Below are 24,484 nucleotides of genomic sequence, written 5' to 3' on the forward strand. Positions count from 1 at the left end.
TTATTTGAGAATTTGAAAAAACAGCCATTTTAACCAGCGTTTTAAATGTAGAAATGATCCTTCATAAATTGGGGTTTCTACACCCACCTTGTCCAAGGAGCTTTCCCCAGTGTACTTCATTCATTTGACTACTTTGAGCTTTATTTCTGCCTTATTTTTCTCCTTACAACTGCTCTTGAAATTTATCGTTAAAATGATTATATTGTGTGTTTCCAAATAAGTTACTGCATTTATTAAGAATTAGGACTTCAGGCTTCTTTAACATGGCAATACATCCAATATCTGTGGTAGAGTTATGTATATTTTATTTCAGAAACATTCATTGACTGATAACCTTTGAAGTTCCAATAAGAGTGTTACTGCTTTTTTTCCCCGTCCCAATAGCTACACTCTACCTCACAGAACATCAACCTGGGACCATCTGGAAATCCTCAGTAAGTCTGTTTCAAACATCCTCTAACTGAATTCTAGGAAAACCTTTTTTGTGAATGTATAAATATATACCAGTTTAATTAGACCAGTTTAACTAGAACCCTATAAAATATAATAACCATAGTTACAGTGAATATAATACTATCATATGCTTGCCTGTTTTACTGCCCTAGCTTTGCATTACTTTAATAGAGTTCTGAGTTCTTAAATCCACAAATTATAGTTGGGTTCTGCTGTTTTGCTATTGTTATTTCTCTAGGGTGTGTGTGTGTAAAACCAGTAGACTTTATTTCTCAGGAGATCTGAAGTCCAGGGAGGTATTCTGACAAAAGTGTCCATGCAGGCCTAATGGATATTCTCACTGGTGCTCGGTGTTTTTGGTGCAACCCTAGTTGTCAGCCAGCTTGTTCCAGAAGAGTCATGATGGACATTAGCATATTAAAGGCTATTAAACTTGCTTTAACCAGTTCCTCCCTCCCGTGGTCCCATATTTGAGCACAGGGAAAACATTGAGGAATAGCAGGAATGGCATATATAGAGTTCATCTTGAATGTCAACTCTAGCAGTTCATTAGAAGTGAATGAAGGGGGGGAAATCGAAGGGAGAGACAAACCATGAGAGACTATGGACTCTGAGAAACAAACTGAGGGTTCTAGAGGGGAGGAGGATGGGAGGATGGGTTAGCCAGGTGATGGGTATTAAGGAGGGCACGTGTTGAATGGAGCACTGGGTGTTATACGCAAACAATGAATCATGGAACACTACATCAAAAACTAATGATGTAATGTATGGTGACTAACATAACATAATAAAAAAAAAAAAGAAATGAATGCCTAGACCACTGAATACGAAGGATTCCAGGCCACTTCTTGGCTCAGTTGGAGGAGTGCCCTGACAAATCAGTAATATCTGCCATGGTTTGGAGAAAGAGTATAGTATTGCTGTCCTTACTTGTAATGATTCTTCAGGTTCATTGGATTCATTCTATCTTTTATCCCAGGACGTTATGTTTCCCTCACTCTTTTGGTCCACTTAGTGAGTAAAGATAGATAAAGAAATGGCCCAAGGTTTGGGTCCTTCAGCATTGCAGTAAGGTAGAAAAACTGGGAATGTGATGTCACAACAATCAGATGAAGAAAGTGTGTCAAGGAGGTAGTAATTAACTCTGTTAATGTTGCTGGTAAAGCAGGTAAGTGTTGAGAATTGACCACTGGATTTGATAAGTCATTGGTGACCTTTGCGAGCCATTTCAGGGGTGTGGTGGGTACAAACTCTGATAGAAAAGAGTTCAAGAGAGAACTAGAGGAGAGGATAGCAGGAATAGACAAAGAATTTAGATCTCTTACTTGAGGAGTTTTACCACAAAGGAAAGCAAAGAAATGGGGTGGTAGCTGGAAGGGGAGGTTTGGTTTTGAGCATGCTTTTCTGTTGTCAACACTGAGTTTATCAGGCAGCACAGAAACAGAAACTCGCTTTCAGTTAGGATGTATCACCAACAGTTAACTGTGGGGCCTTGGGTATTGCCTGAGTTAGCCTATTTACTATGTTTGAGGAATTTGCATGATTGTTCGCTATTACGTTTGTTTAAAAAAATTATTTCAGTATCTCAGCATATCATTCAAGAACAAAATAACTAGTCCAAAGAGCAGATTCTTGAGGAAGAAAAACACCTGAACTTAGTTAAGTATTTATCTCCCTAATCTTTACCTGTTATTATTTAACCTAGACCTGGTGTTACTCACATGTTTGAATTGACCATTTATCTCAGTAATGAATTAAAGGAAATTTAAAATCTAGTAGGTTAAGTGTCTGCCTTTGGCTCAGGTCATGATCTCAGGGTACTGGGATCAAGGCCTGTGTCCTGCTCCCTTCTCAGTGGGGAGTCTGCTTCTCCCTCTCTCTGCTTCTCCTTCCTGCTCATGCTCACTCTCTCTCTCAAATAAATAAGTTAAATCTTTAAAAAAAAAATAAAGGAAATTTGAAATCTAAATGGTGTCATTCTCCTCTCCCTAGTCCAACTTAGGATTCAGACTGTGTTGAAGGAAAAAGCTCTTCTGGCTGCTTAGGCTCCACTTTCTGCTGCCCTGTGCTTTTGTCTATCTACAGCCAATGTTGTTTTCACACGGCAGGGTGAAATAAAAGGACAAAATTAGTATTCCCTCTGGTTTCTCTACTGGATTTTCTGCATTACCATCTATGAGAATAAGCAGAGAGGTCTTTTATCTGTAATGTACAATAAGTTATATTACATGTCCGAAGAATTGCCGGATGAGGTAGTCCTTGGAATATATTACTAATTTATATAGTTGTTCAGTGCCCTCATTAACAGCATTGGTGAGGTTTATGATTAATAAAATTGGTTTAAATAGAAGCTACATTGATTTCAAAACAATATACAGATACACATATATCCTTTTCTCCCAAAGAGACTATTACTGAAATCCCTCTTAAGCAGAACTTAACAAGGCTTAAATAAAGTTTTAAAATGTCTTATCAGCAAGTAGATGTTTACTGCTATTCATCATTGCCTATTTTATATTCAAGATGAGACACTGTCATTGTGAAAGCTGGAGTCTTCATGCTAAAATGTTTTGTGCCCAGCATTTTCTTAGTAGAGTGAGGTGCTAAGAAATGATTAAAAGTTAACATCTTTCCAGTTTCTAGGAGGCTAATTCTTGTCGTTGTTCATTTTTTCAGTGCTAAACCAACAGACTTTGATTTCCTGAAAGTTATTGGAAAAGGCAGCTTTGGCAAGGTAAGAGTGTTTTTATTTTGCCATTCAGTAAATAAGTACTTAAGGAATGCATGCATGCCTTATATATTCCAGGCCGCAGGACTTGTTGGTATGCAGGATATGGAGTTACAATGCTTTCTCTACCTTCAAAATGCTTAGGGAGTTAAGGCGTTTACTCAGATTTTAACATAAAATTCATTTGTTGGAGTATTTGTTGAGCACCTATCATGTCCAAGCAGTGTACTGGGTTCTGGTTAGTTAGAGAGTATTGAACAAAACTGACACAGTTACTACCTTTGTGATGCTTGCAACCTAGTAGGGGAAATAGCCAATTAAAAATATGCAGTCATGGGGCACCTGGGTGGCTCAGTCGTTAAGCGTCTGCCTTCTGCTCAGGTCATGATCCCGGGGTCCTGGGATCGAATCCCACATCGGGCTCCCTGCTCAGCAGAGAGCCTGCTTCTCCTTCTCCCACTCCCCCTGCTTGTGTTCCCTCTCTCGCTCTCTCTCTCTCCTTCTGTCAAAATAAATAAAATCTTTAAAAAAAAATATGCAGTCAATAAATAATGAAAAGCAGTAATGGGGACTGTGATGTAAATACAGAATAGAGTGAAGTGATAGAGGACAATAGGCAAGTGGGGGGAAAATTCCTACTCAGATGGGTCGGTCAAGGATGGCTTCTTTAAAGAGGTGCTTTTTAAGCTGAAGCTGGAAAGACAAAAATGAGCAACTGTGAAAATAACAGTTGAGGAAGGAAAGGGGTGTTTGAAAACCCTGCTGTTCCTCATACAGTGAGTGTCAGATGAATCACACAACTTGACAGTGTGGCCATACCAAGGAAGGAGAATCTGCTTTAAGGCCAGAAGCATCATAGAGGGAGTTACCAGAATCATTAGATATATTTAAGTGCTTTTTTGCATTACGCTTCAGTCTGTAATGAAAATAAATATGTATGTGTTTAATTATAGTTTGCTACATTCTGAGCTTTGGGTATCTCTAGTTTGTTTTCTGAGTTCCCTGGATACCAGAAACTGTAACCATACAATTAAATCCATGTGTGTTAATTCAGCACATATATATTGACCACCCACTACACGTGCTAGTACAGCAACAGAAAGAAAGGGATGCTGCACTCAGAATGCTCACAGTGTATTGGGATGTTAGAGATAATCTGTCATTAAAAATAAAAAGCATTGTCTTTTGGAAACTTCATGTTTAGATCTAGAGTCTACCAGGAATTGGTTCTTGGATATAGCATGAAGTTGTAGGGTCACAGTTAATTTTTTCCCCTATTAATATCCAACTGATCCCACACAATTTATTAAAAAGACAGTTCTTTCCCCACTGATCTGCAGAGTAATTTTCATCATTTATTCAGTGTCCATATATGCATGGATCTGCTTATAGATTTTCTGTTTTATATTTCTGTTTCAAGATATTATATATTGTTCCATTAGTCTATTAGACTGTGTAGAGTGATATCCAACAAAACAAGTCCTCCCTCCTTGTTCTTCTTCAAGAGTCTTAGCCCTTTGCGTATCTTTTTAAGTTTTAGAATTAGCATGCCAATTTCCACAAAGTTCTGCTGGATTTTGATTGGGATTGCATTTAATCTGTAGGTCAATCTGGGGCGCCTGGGTGGCTCAGTTGGTTAAGCGACTGCCTTCGGCTCAGGTCGTGATCCTGGAGTCCCAGAATCGAGTCCCGCATTGGGCTCCCTGCTGAGCAGGGAGCCTGCTTCTCCCTCTGACCCTCCTCCCTGTCATGCTCTCTCTCTATCATTCTCTCTCTCAATAATAAATAAATAAAAATCTTAAAAAATAAAATAAAAATAAAATAAAATTTATTCTAAACTCTTCTCCATTGAGGGGTCTTGGTTCCATTTTCCTTTTGCCTGTTTGTTTCTTTTTTTAAAGATTTTATTTATTTATTTATTTGACAGAGACACAGCGAGAGAGGGAACACAAGCAGGGGGAGTGGGAGAGGAAGAAGCAGACCTCCTGCGGAGCAGGGAGCCTGATGCGGGGCTCGATCCCAGGACCCTGGGATCATGACCTGAGCCGAAGGCAGACACTTAACAACTGAGCCACCCAGGCACCCCTGCCTGTTTGTTTCTTAACGATCTGCCTGTTCTCCAAATCTACCAATCTATTGAAAAAATGCTTGCTTTAAGGAAATTGGTACCTCCTAATTGCCACATTTGAATTATTTTCTCATAATGTATTGGAAGATGAACCAGTCAAACTAGAGCAGGAAAGGTCAGGCAGGTGGGAGGTGTTGAGAAAAGGAAAAATGTAAGAAGAAAAGATGTTGTATAGAGTCAAATATTGTAGCAAACAAAAAAATGGAAAATGGGGAAAATGCCAACAGTTGATTGAGCACAGGACATTTTTACCCTGAAGATGTTTTGACTCCATCTTGATTAAAAACAAACACTTTTTTCTAATTAATAGGCTTTATTTTTTAGAACAGCTTAGATTTACAGAAAAATTGAGTAAAGAGAAAATACAGGAAGTTCAGAGAATACGCAAACATCCTCCACTCCACACACAGTGTCCCTATTGTTAATATCTTATATTAGCATGGTACATGTGTTCCAGTTAATGAGCCAACATTGATACAAAGTCCATTGTTTATTCAGATTTCCTGCTTTTTACCTGATGTCCTTTTTTTGTTCCAGGATATCATCCACAATACCACATTATATTTGCTTGCCATGTCTCCTTGAGCTTCTCTTAGCTCTAACAGCTTCTCAGACTTCCCTTGTTTTTGAGGACCTTGATGGTTTTGAGAAGTACTTATGGGGTATATTGTAAGATGTCCCTCTATTAGAATTCGTCTGATGTTCTTCTCATGATTAGACTGGGGTTTTAAGTTGTAGCGAGGAAGACAACACCTATAATAGAATATAAAGCCCAGCAGTGTTACCAGTTGCTGTGTCAGATCATCTCAGAAAGCTTTAGGATGTATCATTTAATAGTTACACAACTTGTCAGGCTTCTTGAATCCCTTAAAAAGTTATTTGCAAACCCTATGTCTGCTTTTTTTCTGGCGCAAGAGCCTCTAAATTTCTTCAGATCCTTGAAAGTGCATACAGCCTAGCCCATTGTAGAAGCTCAGCTCTACATGGTCCTTCTTCCTCTGAATGCTTCTGGATTTAAAACTTAAGAGAAACCTAAATATTAAAACAAAAATGCATTTCAGTCACATAGAAACCATTTCCTTCTCTGCTTTTATCATCAATATCCGTGAAGTCGATAGCCTCAGTATTTTCTAAGGACACTCTTTAGGACTCAGGGCTGGTGTGTGCGTGTGTGCACTCAACACACCGCACACACTTGAGGATCTCAAGCAGTATAGATTTTGGGACTTAAATTTAGTAAAAATCTCAAACGTCAGCACATTAAATGACAAAGAAATGGTACCTGGCTATTCGAGTGATTAACATTCCTTTTCTGTTATTATTTTATTAAAATATCTAAGGAGAAGTAGAATAAAAATGAATTCAGTAGTTTTCAGTTTTCAAAACTAAAACATTATCTAGGTCCCCTTTAGACTTTTTGTACATAATTTATGAATTTACTGACAAGCGAATTATTTTTATCAAAATATTGAAATTTCTAAAAAAACCCCAAATACTGAAATTTCTAATTGCACAATCTGTAACTACAACAGGTTCTTCTTGCAAAACGGAAACTGGATGGAAAATTTTATGCTGTCAAAGTGTTACAGAAAAAAATAGTTCTCAACAGAAAAGAGGTAAAATAAAATAGCATTGTTTCTCCTATATTCACTTGCTCAATTAACAGAATTGTTTTTTGGTATATAATGCAAGTTGATCCTTTACTTTTTTTTTTTTACAGCAAAAACATATCATGGCTGAACGTAATGTGCTCTTGAAAAATGTGAAACATCCATTTTTGGTTGGATTACATTATTCTTTCCAAACAACTGAAAAGCTTTATTTTGTTCTGGATTTTGTTAATGGAGGGGAGGTGAGTTTTATGATTAGTTTTCTAATGTTGATAATGTTTAGAAAAAATAGAATAAAGTCACAGTTTTTCTTTGCTTAACAGTTTTTGGAAGGATAGGCCAGCATTAACAGCTATTAGATTCAAGATGCTGGCTAATAAGCACAAAGCAAGATGTAGAGAATTGTAAACAAAGCTCTTAAGCAGCTTATGGTGTGTAGGTGTGAAGATTCATAAAAGAACCTTGGTATTAAGCTACAGACTTCACAGATAATATAGCAAGAATAATATACTGAAACGTTAGAATAAAACATGATTTGTATTTAGATAATTATTGTCTCCACAGTTGCATATAAAGATTACTCTAGCCTGTCATTTTCTAAAACGTGCAAACTATAATCAGAGGAGATGATCCTCTAATAAAGAGTTCTGTGGTGAAGTCAGTTTGGAAAACGTTTCATGTTCCATCCCATTGGCAATTAACAATATGTTTCTTGGTGATTCACAGTATGTTTCAGCACGTTAAAGACTTTGAGTTCTGCCAAAGCCAAGATTTCGTTGAAAATATTTTCTTAGCATGCAGTCCCTTTTTGTTTGAACCAAATCTGTTAATAATACTCCCCAAAACTCTAATCAGAGGGATATTGAAATACATTTTGGAAAATGCTACTGTCATGATAATAATTATAGTAATAGCTAACATGCATGAAGTATACTTATGTGCCCAGCATTCTGGATCTTTATATGTATTATTTTCACAACAGTCATGTTTTATAAGATAAAGAAACTGAGGCACAGAGAAGCTAGGTAAGTTGCTCAAGGCATGTGGTTAATAAGTATTAGAGGCAGGAATTGAACTCAGGCAGTGTGATTCCAGGATTTAGGCAGTGGACCACCCCTGTTCTTCTCGTTCTCAATCCTCACACCTTTCTAATTTGTTTGATCTCTGATCTGTGAATGTCTCTAAAAATTATTCTCATAGATTGTGTCCTGTCTTTACAAAGGGATCTTTCATCCCCTAGTCCCAGATCAGAGAGAGAGGAAAAGTTATTTCGAAAAGTTATTTCAACCTTAATATAGTATACTTAACTGTAGAATAAAGGAAGATACTGTCTATTCTGCAAACCTGAAAGATGGTCAGACACACCTAGATAATTTGCGGGAAGATCATTAAAAGAATCATCATACAACCCCCTACATCTATATGACAAAAATGCCATATGCCCCCTCAGTGTAGAGGCAAAACTTTGAAGGCTGAAGATTTGAGGTTGTCATTTTATTTTGTGTGTACATGAGTGCTAACATATAATGAGAATTTATTGAGGGCCTGACACTGTGTAATTATTTTTCCTGCATTATTTCAATTAATCATTATAACTCTTTGAGATAAATACTCTTCTAAGGCTCAGAGAGGTTAGGTAACTTTCTCAATGTCACCATGTTTTCTAGTAAGTGTCAGGTCCTGGATTTAACCTGGACCCGAGTACCAATCTGTGACTTTGAAATGTCCTGCAAGGCATTAACTGCAGATGAGATCCTGTTGCGAGCTTCCTGCTTTGTCTGTGGTTTCTTCATCTTGTTTTAGGACCTTGCTTCTGAGCCCTTTTTATACAGTGATCTCTCATAAACTGAGTAGCAAAGGTGGAAACATGTAGGCTTGTATTCTAAAAGATAGACTTGGCTAAGATAATGGGGAATAAAAAGAATGGAATAGAATGTTGGGGTTGGTGGAGGAGGAGCTGAATGGGGCAGTAATAGAAGGGCAATAAAGATGAGAAAGGACAGAGAGAGGTAGGAGTATAATTTCATTATGGGTTTCCTGTTATTTTTACTAGTACTGTCCCCCTGACTTTCTTTTTTTTGTTAATTTAAATTCAATTAGGCAACATATAGAACACTGTTAGTTTCAGATGTAGAGTTCAGTAATTCATCAGTTGCATAGTCCCTCTGATTTTCATACAACATTTTAACCTTGACATGTGTACTTATTTGATATGATACTAGACATTTACACAAGCCCTCCTGAACCTCAGCTTCCTCATTAATTTTCTGCCTCAAACTACTTGGGTAGATTAAATAATACAAACATATAAAGTCCTCAGCATGGTGCCTTTGATTTAGTAAACAGTGTTAGCTATCATTGATGAATGGTCATGTTTTCATTTGGGGTAGTTTTCATTAATATTATATTGGATAGATGTGATCAGATCAATAACTAGAATATTACAGTAGTATAAGCTAATAAAGGCAATAGTAGGGCTAAACAGGAGGGAGTATTCAGAAATGATTAAAAGATAAAAACAGAAGAATTTATTCAATCGTTAGATATAGAGCCTAAGGGTAAAGGAGCAGTCCAGATGAATCCCACGCCAGCCTCCATGTCCCTACTCTGTCAGGATCTATTATAACTGATCTTCACCATAACCTTTCAGAAGAGGTTAAGAAAAATTGGGGGACAATTTTTGTAAGTCAGAGAAGTTAAATGAATTGCACACAAAAAGAGAAGAATCAGGATTTGAATCCAAGTCTGATCAGCTTTAAAACCGGACTCTTCTCACTGTACCTTGTTGCGTCCCATGGCTCAGAGGGCTGGGTAGAAAGTGATGTCATTAAAGGATAGAATATAGCCATAGTAGCAGTAAATCTGTAAAAGAAGACAAGGGGCTCTGTTCTAGACAAGTTGAATTTGTTGGCTTGTGAAATATTCAAGAAAGAGCGGTAGGCAGCAAGTCTTTGCAGGAGAAGCTCCAAGCAGAGGTGTAGGTGGGGTATGTCCACATGAAAGACATCGACATAGAGGTGGTTAAAATCACTGGATGGATTAGGTTACCTGGACAGGGTATCCGGAGAAAGAATAACAGTGGAGAAACTGAGGACAGACACCTCGCTATCCCTGCAGTGTAAGGGGCTGGAAAGGAGCCGATAGGGAACTCTCCAGGGAAGGAGAAGCCCTAAGGCGAGATCTTTGTTTTAGAAGCCCGGAAACTTAGAGTAAGGACCTAGGGCAAACTTCACCCAGGCAGGTAAACCTAATGAGTAAAGGACAGGTAGTAAGAAATAAAATACGATTTCAGGAGTATAGGAAATGAACTGGAGAGCCCACCCGCTGCTCAGCCCTGGCCATTTGCTACCACACTGGAATTTAGGCTTAATGTTGCAGAGCTTCCTTTTTTTTTTCCCCCAGAAGAAACCAAACCTGAATTTTTACCAAAAAATTTCTCCATCTTTAAATGTTACCAGTTAATTTAGATTTTTTCTAAAAACAGTGTTTGGCTCAAACACATTTTATCTGTGGGTTATATTTGGTCTGTCAGCCACTTGTTTCCAATCTCTGAATAGTGATGTTTTTTTGTTTTGTTTTGTTTTTCCCAAGTGAAACCACAGTCAAAGAGCTAGTGAGAGACCTTATTGACTCCATGGCAATATCCAGATCATCGGTCTGGGTTGATAATCTTTTCCAGAGGGGTAAGGACACAGCCACACCGGGGATTGAGGAGTAAATGAGAGATGAGCAAGTTCAAGTTAGCAAGGATAGAGAAACATGTGTGGTTAAAGAGAGAATGATTGCGAGGTGGGGGACACAAAGGAGAGTCACAGTTCTGTGCTTTGGTGCATTTTTATCTCATGTTCAGAGTAAAAAAAATCCTGTTTTTGTATTTATAGGATATATTTGTTTCACTTTGTGTGAATGATCTTAATACCCATTTCTTTTTCCATTTTACAGCTGTTTTTCCACTTACAGAGAGAACGGTCCTTTCCCGAACACAGAGCTAGGTTTTATGCTGCTGAAATTGCCAGTGCATTGGGTTATTTGCACTCCATCAAAATAGTGTACAGGTACATTTTAATATATTTCTTGTAAAAACGTCTTTTTTTATTACTTTGTTCCAGTTAATACTCAGTTTTGCTTTTCTTTCCTTTTAATTTCATAGAGACTTGAAACCAGAAAATATTCTTTTGGATTCAGTAGTAAGTATTATCTTTTAAAAATCAACCAATTCTCAATTTAATTGTTGTTATGCTTGGTGGAAAAAAGGCAGCCTCAAAGGTTCCACACCGCATCATTCCATTTATGTAACATTCTCCAAATGACAGAACTAGAGAGATGGAAAACAGATGAGTGGTTGCAAGTGGTTTCTGCAATGACAGTTTCAGCATAGGGTAGGGGAGTACAAAAATAAAGGGGTAGTGTGAGTTCCTTAGTTTCTTTGGGGTGGTGGGTAGTTTTCTATCTTGATGGTAGCAGTAGTGACATAGATCTGCACGTCTCTATTGCATAGAACCACACATAATACACACACACAAATGCATATGTGTGAAAAAAAAACAGTGAAAACTGAATAAAATGGACAGTCTGGTTAACAGTATTCTACCATTCCTGATTTTGATATTTTCTTACAGTTATATAAGGTATCAGCATTAGGAAAAGCTGGGTGAGGGGTACACAAAACTCTGTGTACTATTTTTGCAATTTCATGTGGGTCTATAATTATTTCAAAGTGAAATGGTTTTAAAAATTGTCAGCTTATGCCCATGCGTTGTTTTATCTTACTGCCCCTCTGTTTGTCAGGGACATGTTGTCTTAACAGATTTTGGGCTTTGTAAAGAAGGAATTGCTATATCTGACACGACAACAACATTTTGTGGGACACCAGAGGTAAGAAATAGGTTTCATTTGTTGTTTATATAATCATGTGTAAAATGCAAAAATGAATCACGAAGTGTAAATACAATATTCGAAATCAGAAAAGTAGAATAAAACTCATTTCAGAAAGCTTTTAGCTACTTGTATATATCTGATAATCATCCCTTCAGAACATTTAAAGTTTATTGATAGTATTTTTAATTGTGATTGTAGGCTACCACAGATAACCCAAAAAAGATATAAATTATGCTTGGTTTTTTTTTTGTTTTTTTTTAGATTTTATTTAGATTCAAGTTAGTTAACATGTCGTGTATTATTAGTTTCAGGGGTAGAATTTAGTGAGTCATCAGTTGCGTATAACACCCAATGCTCATTACATCAAGTGCCCTCTTTATTTTTGCGTATAACACCCAATGCTCATTACGTCAAGTGCCCTCTTTATTTTTTTTTAATTTTTTGAAGATTTTATTTATTTATTTGACAGAGAGAGAGAGAGAACACAAGTAGGCAGACTGGCAGACAGAGGGAGAGGGAGAAGCAGGTTCTCCACTGAGCAGGGAGCCCGATGCAGGGCTCGATCCCACGGACCCTAGGATCATGACCTGAGCCGAAGGCAGCCGTTAACCAACTGAGCCACCCAGGCGGCCCAAGTGCCCTCTTTAATGTTCCTCACCCAATTACCCCATCCCACCATATGCTTATTTGTTTTTAATGTTAAAAGTTTACCTTAGACTTTTTAAAGCATTTGATTAGATTTCTGATCCTTTAAAAATCACCAATCAACAATGAAGAATATACTAAAATTGTAATGTTTACCCCACTCTAAATATACTAATAGCCTTTGAAGTACTCACTTTAGAATGAGTAAATTGCATGGTATATGAGTATCTAAATAAAAAGCTTTTTTTTAATAAGCTAAATCAAATATGGCAAAATACTGACATTGCCTATAATTAGTGGCAGCTATATATTGGTTTCTGTTTTCTCTTTTTATGTGTGATGAAAATACTTTATAATAAAATTAACCATTCATTTAACAGAAGAAAGGAAAGCAATGGATGTGGAGGAAAGAAAACCGTAAGTCAGGGCGCTTAGGTGGCTCAGTAGATTAAGCATCTGCCTTCAGCTCAGGTCATGATCCCAGGGTCCTGGGGTTGAGTCCCACATCAGGCTCCCTGCTGAGCAGAGAGTCTGCTTCTTCCTCTGCCTGCCATTCCCCCTGCTTGTGCTCTCTCGCTCTCTCTCTGTCAAATAAATAAATAAAATCTTAAAAAAAAAAAAAAAGAAAGAAAACCACAAGTCAGAATTAATCAGAACATCTCATCCTCTACTCATGTTAGCTAGCAGAAAATGTAACCTTCCATTTGAGACAATAATAATAATCTTTACAAGTTATGTTAAAGCCTTGTTATTCTCCCTACACACATACACACACACACACACACACACACATTTTGTTTATTTTAAACTATCCTAATTTTAGTATATTTATAGTGATCTTAGAAGCCAGGTAGTATCTCATCTTTTTTTTTTTTTTTAAAGATTTTATTTATTTATTTGACAGAGACAGAGAGAAGGAACACAAGCAGGGGTAGTGGGAGAGGGAGAAGCAGGCTTCCCCCAGAGCAGGGAGCCCGATGCAGGGCTCAATCCCAGGACCCTGGGATCATGACCTGAGCGAAGGCAGATGCTTAACGACTGAGCCACCCAGGCGCCCCGTATTTCATCTTTTTGTAGAGTAATTGCAAATATCATGATGAAATGTGTGATAAAATGGCTCATATGAGACTTTTAATCAATGTCAGAAAAGTTAAAAATAATTAAAAGTAAAAATACTTTGAAATGTTTTTTTTTCCTTCCTTTTTCTAATCCACCCCTAGCTCTTAGATATATTTGTAACCATTCTAGTTTGGTTTGTTTATGAAGAAACATTTTTTTTGTGAATGTATATTGAGTTTTTTGAATATGGATACATTTTTATGTAAATTATATCTCCTTTAAATTGAATTTTTTTTAATTTTTATTTTTTATTTAAATTCAATTAACTAACCTATAATGTATTATTAATTTCAGAGGTAGAGTTCAGTAATTCATCAGTCTTACATAATACCCTGTGCTCATTACATCATGTGCCCTCCATAATGTTCATCACCCGGTTACCCCATCCCCCCACCACCTTCCCTCCAGCAACTCTCAGTTTGTTTCCTGTGATTAAGAGTCTCTTATGGTTTATCTCCCTCTCTGATTTCTTCTTGTTTTATTTTTTCCTCTCTTCCCCTCTGATCTTCTGTTTTGTTTCTTAAATTCCACATATGAGTGAGATCATACGATAACTGTCTTTCTCTGAGTGACTTATTTCGCTTACCATGATACCCTCTAGTTCTATCCACATCGTTGCAAATGGCAAGATTTCATTTCTTTGATGACTGAGTAGTATTCCTTTGAATATATATACATCACATCTTCTTTATCCATTCATCTGTCAATGGACATCTGGGCTCTTTCCATAGTTTGGCTATTGTGGACAGTGTTGCTATAAACATTGGGGTGCAGGTGCCCCTTCGGATCACTACCTTTGTATCTTTGGGGTAAATACCCAGTAGTACAATTGCTGGGTCATAGGGTAGCTCGATTTTCAACGTTTTGAGGAACCTCCATACTGTTTTCCGGAGTGACTGCACCACCTTGCATTCCCATCAGCAGTGTATGAGGGTTCCCCTTTCTCCACATCCTCACCAAAATCTGTCATTTCCTGAGTGGTTATTTTAGCCATTCTGACTGGTGTGAGGTGGTATCTCATTGTGGTTTTGATTTGTATTTCCCTGATGCCGAGTGATGTGGAACATTTCTTTCATGTGTCTGTTGGCCATTTGGATGTCTTCTTTGGAGAAATGTCTGTTCATGTCTTCTTCCCATTTCTTGATTGGATTATTTGTTCTTTGGGTGTTGAGTTTGATAAGTGCTTTATAGATTTTGGATACTAGCCCTTTATCTGATATGTCATTTGCAAATATCTTCTCCCATTCTGTTGGTTGTCTTTTGGTTTTGTCGACCGTTTACTTTGCTGTGCAAAAGCTTTTTATCTTGATGAAGTCCCAAAAGTTCATTTTTACTTTTGTTTCCCTTGCCTGTGGAGACGTGTCTAGCAAGACGTTGCTACAGCCGAGGTCACAGAGGTTGCTGCCTGTGTTCTCCTCTGGGATCTTGATGGATTCCTGTCTCACATTTAGATCTTTCATTCATTTTGAGTCTATTTTTGTGTGGTGTAAGAAAATGGTCCACTTTCATTCTTCTGCATGTGGCTGTCCAATTTTCCCAACACCATTTGTTGAAGAGACTTTTTTCCATTGGACATTCTTTCCTGCTTTGTTGAAGATTAGTTGACCATAGAGTTGAGGGTCCATTTCTGGGCTCTCTATTCTGTTCCATTGATCTATGTGCCTGGTTTTGTGCCAGTGCCATACAGTCTTGATGATTACAGCTTTGTAATAGAGCTTGAAGTCTGGAATTGTGATGCCACCAGCTTTGCTTTGCTTTTTCAACATTCCTCTTGCTATTCGGGGTCTTTTCTGGTTCCATACGTATTTTAGGATTATTTGTTCCATTTCTTTGAAAAACGTTGATGGTACTTTGATAGGGATTGCATTAAATGTGTAGATTGCTCTAGGTAGCATTGACATCTTCACAATATTTGTTCTTCCAATTCATGAGCATGGAAGGTTTTTCCATTTCTTTGTGTCTTCCGCAATTTCTTTCATGAGTACTTTATAGTTTCCTGAGTACAGATCCTTTGCCTCTTTGGTTAGGTTTATTCCCAAGTATTTTATGGTTTTGGGTGCAATTGTAAATGGGATCGACTCCTTAATTTCTCTTTCTTCTGTTTCATTGTTAGTATATAGACAAACAACTGATTTGTGTGCATTGATTTTATATCCTGCCACTTTACTGAATTCCTGTATGAGTTCTACCAGTTTTGGGGTGGAGCCTTTTGGGTTTTCCACATAAAGTATCATATCATCTGCAAAGAGTGAGAGTTTGACTTCTTTGCCGTCAGATGCCTTTTATTTCTTTTTGTTGTCTGATTGCTGTGGCTAGGACTTCTAGTACTCTGTTGAATAGCAGTGGTGATAGTGGACATCCCTGCCGTGTTCCTGACCTTAGTGGAAAAGCTCTGTTTTTCCCCATTGAGAATGATGTTCGCTGTGGGTTTTTCATAGATGGCTTTTATGATATTGAGGTATGTTCCCTCTATCCCTACACTGTGAAGAGTTTTAATCAAGGATGCTGTACTTTGTCAAATGTTTTTTCTGCATCTGTTGAGGGGATCATATGGTTCTTGTCCTTTTATTAATGTGTAGTGTATCACATTGATTTGCAGAGGTTGAACCACCCTTGCAGCCCAGGAATAAATCCCACTTGGACGTGGTGAATAATCCTTTTAATGTACTGTTGGATCCTATTGGCTAGGCTTTTGGTGAGAATTTTTGCATCCATGTTCATCAAGGATATTGGTCTGTAATTCTCCTTTTTGGTGGGGCCTTTGTCTGATTTGGGGATCAAGGTAATGCTGGCCTCATAAAATGAGTTTGGAAGTTTTCCTTCCATTTCTATTTTTTGAAACAGTTTCAGAAGAATAGGTATTAATTCTTCTTTGAATGTTTGATAGAATTCCCCTGGGAAGTCATCTGGCCCTGGACTCTTGTTTGTTGGGAGATTTTTGATTACTTCTTCCAATTTCCTTGCTGGTTATGGGTCTGTTCAAGTTTTCTATTTCTTCCTGGTTCAGTTTTGTACCTTATACATCTCTAGGAATGCGTCCATTTCTTCCAGATTGCTTAATTTGTTGGCATGTAGTTGCTCATAGTATGTTCTTATACTTGTTTGCATTTCTTTGGTGTTGGTTGTGATCTCTCCCCTTTCATTCATGATTTTATTTATTTGGGTCCTTTCTTTTTCCTTTTTGATAAGTCTGGCCAGGGGTTTATCAGTCTTATTAATTCTTTCAGAGAACCAGCTCATAGTTATATTAATCTGTTATACTGTTCTTTTGGTTTCTATTTCATTGATTTCTGCTCTAATCTTTATTATCTTCTCCTGCTGGATTCAGGCTTTAACTGCTGTTCTTTCTCCAGCTCCTTTAGGTGTAGGGTTAGGTTGTGTATTGGAGACCTTTCTTGTTTCTTGAGAAAGGCTTGTATTGCCATATACTTCCTCTTAGGACTGCCTTTGCTGCATCCCAAAGATTTTGAACAGTTGTGTTTTCATTTTCATTTGTTTCCATGAATTTTTTAAATTCTTCTTTAATTTTTTGGTTGACCTATTCATTCTTTAGTAGGATGGTCTTTATTTGAGTATTTGAGTTCTTTCCAAATTTCCTCTTATGATTGAGTTCTAGTTTCAAAGCATTATGGTCTGAAAATATGAAAGGAATGATCCCAGTCTTTTGGTACCAGTTGAGACCTGATTTTCGACCCAGTATGTGATCTATTCTGGAGAATGTTCCATGTGCACTCAAGAAGAATGTGTATTCTGTTACTTTAGGTTGGTATGCTCTGAATATATCTGTGAAGTCCATCTGGTCCAGTGTGTCATTCAGAGCCCTTGTTTCCTTGTTGATCTTTTGTTTAGATGATCTGTCCATTGCAGTGAGTGGGGTGTTAAAGTCCCCTACTGTTATTGATGTGTTTCTTTAATTTTGTTATTAATTGGTTTATATAATTGGTTTCTCCCATGTTAGAGGCATAAATATTTACAATTGTTTGCTCTTCTTGTTGGATAGACCCTTTAATTATATTGTATCCTTCCTCATCTTTTATTACAGTCTTTGGTTTAAAATGTAATTTGTCTGATATAAGGATTGTTACCTTAGCTTCTTTTGATGTCCATTAGCATAATAAATGGTTTTCCAGCCCCTCACTTTCAATCTGGAAGTGTCTTTGGGTCTAAAATGAGTTTCTTGCAGACAGAATATCAATGGGTCTTGCTTTTTATCCAATCTGATACCCTATATCTTTTGATTAGGGCAGTTAGCCCATTTACATACAGAGTAACTGTTGAAAGATTTGAATTTAGTGCCATTGTATTACCTGTAAAGTCACTGTTTCTGTATATTGTCTCTGTTCCTTTCTGGTCTATGTTACTTTTGGGCTCTCTCTTCGCTTAGAGCATCCCTTCTAATATTTCTTGTAGGGCTGGTTTGGTGATCACAAATTCTTTGATTTCTGTTTGTCCTGGAAGCTCTCTATCTCTCCTTCTATTTTGAATGACATCCTTGCTGGATAAAGTATTCTTGGCTGCATATTTTTCTTGGTTAGTACCCTGAATATATCATGCCAGTTCTTTCTGGCCTGCTAGGTCTCTGGATAGGTCTGCTGCCATGCTAATGTTTCTACCCTTGTAGGTTACAGAGCTCTTGTCCCGAGCTGCTCTCAGGATTTCCTCCTTGTCTCTGAGATTTTGCAAGTTTCACTGTTATATGTCGAGGTATTCACTTATTTTTACTGATTTTGAGGGGACTTGTCTGTGCCTTCTGAACTTGAATGCCGGCTTCCTTCCCCAGGTTAGGGAAGTTCTCCACTATAATTTGCTCCAGTATACCTTCTGCTCCCCTCCCTCTCTTTTTCTTCTGGGATCCCAAATATTCTAATACTGTTTCACGTTATGGTATCACTTATCTCTGATTCTCTCCTTGTGATCCAGTAGTTGTTTATCTTTCTTTTTCTCAGCATCTTTATTCTCCATAATTTTGTTTTCTATATCACTCATTCTCTCTTCTGCCTCATTTATCTTAGCAGTTAGGGCCTCCATTTTTTATTGCATCTCATTAATAGACTTTTTTATTTTGACTTGATTATATTTTAGTTCTTTTATTTCTCCAGAAAGGGATTCTCTAGTGTCTTCTATGCTTTTTTCAAGCCCAGTATCTTTTTTATAATCATTATGCTGAATTCTAGTTCTAATATCTTACTTAATGTCCATACTGATTAGGTCCCTGGCAGTCAGTACTGCCTCTTGTTCTCTTTGTTGAGGTGAGTTTTTCCATCTTATCATTCTGTCCAGAGAAGAATAGATGAACAAGAGAACAAAATACTAAAATGGCAACAATGACCCCAGAGAAATATACACTAAATAAATCAGAAGAGACCTGAAACAAAAACAAAAATTAAAAAAAGAGAGAAAATAATCAACCAGGTGAACAGAACAGAGAAATACACTGGATCCTGTGGGTATTTTGGTCTGTTTGTTAGAAGAAACTGCATCCCAAAATTGTAAAGAAAGAAAAACATACACACACACATACAAATAAAATTAAATACAAAAAGGATAGAATGTAAGTGTAAAAATGAAAATTAAAAAAGATTTTTTAAAAAGCTGATAAAATGGGGTGCCTGGGTGGCTCAGTCAGTTAAGCGTCTGCCTTCGGCTCAGGTCATGATCCCAGGGTCTTGGGATCGATCCCCATATCGGGCTCCCTGCTCCGCGGGGAGCCTGCTTCTCCCTCTCCCTCTGCCTGCTCCTCTGCCTACTTGTGCGCTCTATCTCTGTTAAATAAATAAATAAAAATCTTTGGAAAAAATTAAAAAGTTGATAAAATAAGAAATTGGTTGAAAAAGGAGTGAAAAAAATTAAAACTGAAAGACTAAAAAGTCACGGGGGGAAAAACATGTATTCTGTATACTCTTTTCCTGTAGCGCTGGAGTTTTGCAGTTCTGTGATCAGTAAACTTGGTCTTAGCTGAATGTTCTTGCTGATCTTCTGGGGGAGGAGCCTGTTGCACTGATTCTCAGGTGTCTTTGCCTGGGCAGAATTACACTGACCTTGCCAGGGGCCCAGGCTAAGTAATCTTCTTCAGATTGCTCAAGTGGCTTTTGTTCCCTGAAGGCTTTCCAGGCTGCTTTAGAGGATGAGAATGAAAATGGTGGCCTCCCAGTCTCCCTACAATCTCCCTACCCGGAGCCAAAAGCTGGGGGCCCACTCCTCAGTGCACCTTCAGGGAAAAGCAGTCACTCCTGTCTCCCTGGTCTTCCGCCGCACTCCTTGCTCATCCAGCCTGTGACTGAGCATTTCTATCTCAGGCACGTGACTAGGTTTCCAGTCTCCAAATTCTGCAAACTGCTGCGTCACGCACTCATGCCACTCCTCCAGGGGGAGGCGGAGGGGGTCTCGCAGAGGTTCTACCACTTGCTGGGCTCCCTGGACCATGCCTGGGTTTGCGGTATATGGCAACCCTGAGCTCAGAGCCCACTCCTGAGCTGAGAGCCCATTCCTGGGCTCGCTGATTGCCGCTGGCTTCCCCATTCCAATGCCTGGGAGCTGTGCCCCACTCAGGCACCCGCCGTCTTCCTGTGACCCTTGGGATCCTCATTCCAACCTAGGATTCCACCCCATTTCACCACCTGAGCACCTTTCAAGCAGGGACATCCCTCTCCGGAGCAGACTTCTAAAAGTTCTGATTTTGTGCTCACTGGTCTGTTACTTTCCGGTGCTGGCCAAGGGAGGCTCCCTCCACCCACGGTTTATCTTCCCATATATCCGCTCGGATTCACTTCTCCGTACCTCCTCCTTTACAGAAAGTGGCCGCTTTTCTATTTGTAGAGTTGCGGCTATTCTTTTCTTAGATCTCCAGTTGAGTTTGCAGGTGTTCAGAATGATTTGATAGCTACTAGCTGAATTCCTGCGGCCAGGTCAAACTAAGGCCTCCTGTTCCTCCGCCATCTTGGACTATCTTGAATGTATATCGATTGTATAATTATCAAAATCTTTTTTTTTAAAGAATTTTTTAATTTATTCATTTGAGACAGATACAGAGCGAGAGAGAGAGAGCAGGAGCAGTGGGGTGAGCAGAAGAAGAGGGAGAAGCAGACTCCCTTTTGAGCAGGGAGCCCACTGCGGGTATCGATCCCAGGACCTGGAGATCATGACCTGAGCCAAAGGCAGATGCTTAACCATCTGAGCCACCCAGGCGCCCCAAGTTATCAAAATCTTTAAGTCCTGTAGTTTTAAGAGAAGAAACACAAGTTTTTTTGGTCATCTAAATCGAAATGTAATCAGAAATTACTAAACCCTTTTAATATATTTTGCCATTTTTTGGGATCACATTTAAAAAAAAAAAAGCCTAAGAAGAAATTATTTCCTTACTTCATATGGGAAGAGAAAATATATATTTTGCAATCTTGAATTCAAATTCACCATTTTATATGTGTGAAATTGTTTAAATGTTTTACAAATAAAATGTGCATAGCCATCTAATAACTTACACTTTTCTAAATAATATGTTAGAGAATTATATAGTAATTACAGTAATCACTATGGTAATTAATAATAGTTACTATTATAATTCTCTAATAACAATGCAATTCACATTCTTTTTTCTTTAAATGAAGGCGGAAAATTGGATTATAATTGCCACATTAAAAATTCTTTCTTCAAGAGAAGCAATTATGAGTAATGATCAGAGGAATTTCTAAAATAAATTAATCTTGTGAAAGACTCTCCCTGCCCCCCCCCAGCCCAATACCTAGTTTACATAGTATTACAGATTTCTGATTTGTTGTCCTCTTCTGTTTGCCCTAATTGCATCACAGTTTGTGGGGGGAAGTGCTTGAATATGTGTATTTTGAAAAATGTGCCACATGATTCTGAAGAATACTACTGCTTGAGAACCCCTGGTGTAGGATGAGCATACCCAACCAATTAAAAATCTAGATAATATGTTTTTAGCATCATACTAACATCTTAAATTTGTTAAATTTCTTAATTATTCCTAAATTTTATCATGAATTGTTTATTGAGTTGATCTAATATTTAATGTTTTCCATAGTACCTTGCTCCTGAAGTAATCCGAAAACAGCCCTATGACAATACTGTAGATTGGTGGTGCCTTGGTGCTGTTCTCTATGAAATGCTGTATGGATTGGTATGTATTTCTGCTCTCTCATTATTGTTCCAATATATTTTCATTCTTTTGAGTTGTCTGTCTTTTTTAATAATCCCGAGGACTCTTAGATAACACTGATTGAGTAGTAGTAGTAACCTGGTTAAATGAATCCAGAATCACATTGGGGATATACACAAAAGGAAAAACTTTTCCTTTGTTACTGTCTTTTAACGTAATTTTTTTTTCTCTGTCTTACTAATCACTACTTACACTAATCAGTAGTCTCATCCAACTTGGCATTTTTTAGAAATAGACACTATAACATTAATATTATTCACTTCCATACAGTTTACTTGTCATCATTCTGCCCAATTTCAAAAAGATGGAAAGAAAAAGATTTTTGTATTAATTAGAAGATCATATCTTTTGGGTTTTGCCTTATATTTTATTTTTATAGGATTAATACACTGGTGCTTCACTTTTTCTGACGATAGGAAACCCTCTATTCCCTTTACCAAAAACATTACTAGATTTTATTGAAAAAAAGGGATGTTCACTAGGAAATCACTTACCCCAGTTTTTATTAATTGAAGACACATAAGGCCAACCAGTGCTTCTGATTAACGTGTGTAAAATTGTTTTACTACAGTAATTAATATTCCAACCAGGAGTGCCTGGCTAGATCAGTTGGAGGGGCATGCGACTCTTGATCTTGGGATCTTGAGTTCGAGCCCCATGTTGGGTGTAGAGATTACTAAAAAAATAAATAAACTTTAAAAATATGTATCATTCCAACCAAAAGCAAGCAATTTAGGCACTTTGGTTAGTTTACATATTCTTATAGGACCAATTTTTCTTTATACTTTTTGAGATATTTAGAGTATTTTCTAAAGTCTTTTTGTGATCCCATGAGTGTCCAGCAGCCCCATGCTGGGGACCGTGCACTCATCACCCATGCTGCTGATCACACTAAGCTAAATACTACCATCAGCAGAGACCTGAGCTGGGGCTTGTTTTTTTGTTTGTTTGTTTGTTTTTAAAGATTTTATTTATTTATTCATGAGAGACAGAGAGAGAGAGGCAGAGGGAGAAGCAGGCTCCCAAGGAGCAGGGAGCCCGATGTGGGACTCGATCCCAGGACCCTGGGATCATGACCTGAGCCGAAGGCAGACGCTTAACCATCTGAGCCACCCAGGTGCCCGGGGCTTGTTTTTTTTAATTCACTTTTTGTTTTGTATGGGGTTCCCCCTGCCGAAAACTGGGGAGCTCTCATTGAAATCCAACGCATGAGGTGCATGTTAGAGCATTTGTCTTGTGTTGCTAACTTTGAATGATAGATTCCTATGACAACCAACACTGTCTCTTTTTTGCCCTTGCTTACTAAAAGATTTAGTGTTCTCGTTATAGTGACTTGGAATACCTGATATACACTTACTTTCTTTAAACGCTGGGTATTTGCTGTCCTGATATTTCTGAATCCTTTAAATTTCTTTAGAGGACTCTGAAAGTGGAAAATACTGTCATTGTATATAAAATGCAATTGATTCAAAAGGGAACATTTGAAACATAGATTTCACTAATGACACATATTAACTTTTTAAAAATAAAGTTTGATTTTAAAAAGTAAAAATGTTTTTCTTTCCTGTAAAAAAGAAAGTGACAAGCTATATAACTGCCTTAACTTTAAAAATTACTTTTAGTTTAAAAATTAACTCGACAATAAACTGGCTAATCCTCATGTTGAAGCTGTACAGGGCTTAGGCTGTGAATTGTAATTCTGCACAGTGCACCCATAATGCTGTCATTACCAAAAGTCTCCATCTCTACTAGAAATCTCTGTTTTAATTCACTTATTCCCAAGTCTCAAAAAATATTTAATATTTGATCTGTGTTGAGTCTGTGTGTGCAGTAATTCTTTCCGTATGCTTTTAATGAGGTTGGCGGTTTTCTCCAGAACAGATACTATGACAGCTTTTACACGGTTTATACCTGTCTGCAGTGTATTCTTGAACATTGAGTGAATGCATATTGGGCTCTGCATGGTGCTGGATTTTAAACCCTCTTCACATTGGAGACCACACTGCAGATGTACACGTACCCACAAGGCCTGTGCATTTCTAGAACTGTCCAGACCCAGATTGATCCCTGTAGAGCAAGGCCAAATCCAACTCTTTTAACCCTATTTCAGCATAGCTTAATTAACACTATTTTCCTTTTTTCCCCTGCCAGCCTCCTTTTTATTGCCGAGATGTTGCTGAAATGTATGACAATATTCTTCACAAGCCCCTAAGTTTGAGGCCAGGAGTGAGCCTCACAGCCTGGTCCATTCTGGAAGAACTCCTAGAAAAAGACAGGCAAAATCGACTTGGTGCCAAAGAAGACTTTGTATGTATATCCTTCCCAGTACCTGCTTTATTTAAGCTTATTTTAAGATTCAAAGAAAAAAAAAAAAATCTCATTCCTTTTGATGGCTGCATAATATTCCATTGTATATATATACCACATCTTCTTTATCCATCATCTGTCGATGGACATCTTGGCTCTTTCCACAGTTTGGCTATTGTGGACATTGCTGCTATAAACATCAGGGTGCATGTACCCCTTCAGATCCCTACATCTGTGTCTTTGGGGTAAATACCCAGTAGTGCAATTGCTGGATCATATGGTAGCTCTATCTTGCCATTTGCAACGACGTGGATGGGACTGGAGGGTATTATGCTGAGCGAAATAAGTCAAACAGAGAAAGACATGTATCATATGACCTCACTGATAATGAGGAATTCTTAATCTCAGGAAACAAACTGAGGGTTGCTGGAGTGTAGGGG

The 24,484-nt window shown here is 37.9% G+C and overlaps 1 protein-coding gene across 6 annotated transcripts in view; it reads left to right on the forward strand.

Annotated features, from left to right (window-relative positions):
• The window catches only part of LOC118014888 (serine/threonine-protein kinase Sgk3), a 134,595-nt gene that overhangs the window by 99,731 nt on the left and 10,380 nt on the right, over positions 1-24,484 (forward strand). For 5 of the 6 annotated variants that reach the window (XM_035011268.1, XM_035011269.1, XM_035011270.1 and 2 more), the window contains 9 exons: positions 385-434; positions 3,130-3,187; positions 6,842-6,925; positions 7,030-7,161; positions 10,862-10,974; positions 11,070-11,106; positions 11,708-11,794; positions 21,603-21,698; positions 23,889-24,044. In XM_035011268.1, coding sequence (XP_034867159.1) covers positions 385-434; positions 3,130-3,187; positions 6,842-6,925; positions 7,030-7,161; positions 10,862-10,974; positions 11,070-11,106; positions 11,708-11,794; positions 21,603-21,698; positions 23,889-24,044 — 813 coding nt within the window. The remainder of the gene's footprint in view (positions 1-384; positions 435-3,129; positions 3,188-6,841; positions 6,926-7,029; positions 7,162-10,861; positions 10,975-11,069; positions 11,107-11,707; positions 11,795-21,602; positions 21,699-23,888; positions 24,045-24,484) is intronic. The other variant, XM_035011272.1, reaches the window with a different exon arrangement.

Source organism: Mirounga leonina, unplaced genomic scaffold (genome assembly GCF_011800145.1).
Source record: "Mirounga leonina isolate KUSES-001 unplaced genomic scaffold, KU_Mleo_1.0 Mir_165, whole genome shotgun sequence".
Taxonomy (NCBI): domain Eukaryota; kingdom Metazoa; phylum Chordata; class Mammalia; order Carnivora; family Phocidae; genus Mirounga; species Mirounga leonina.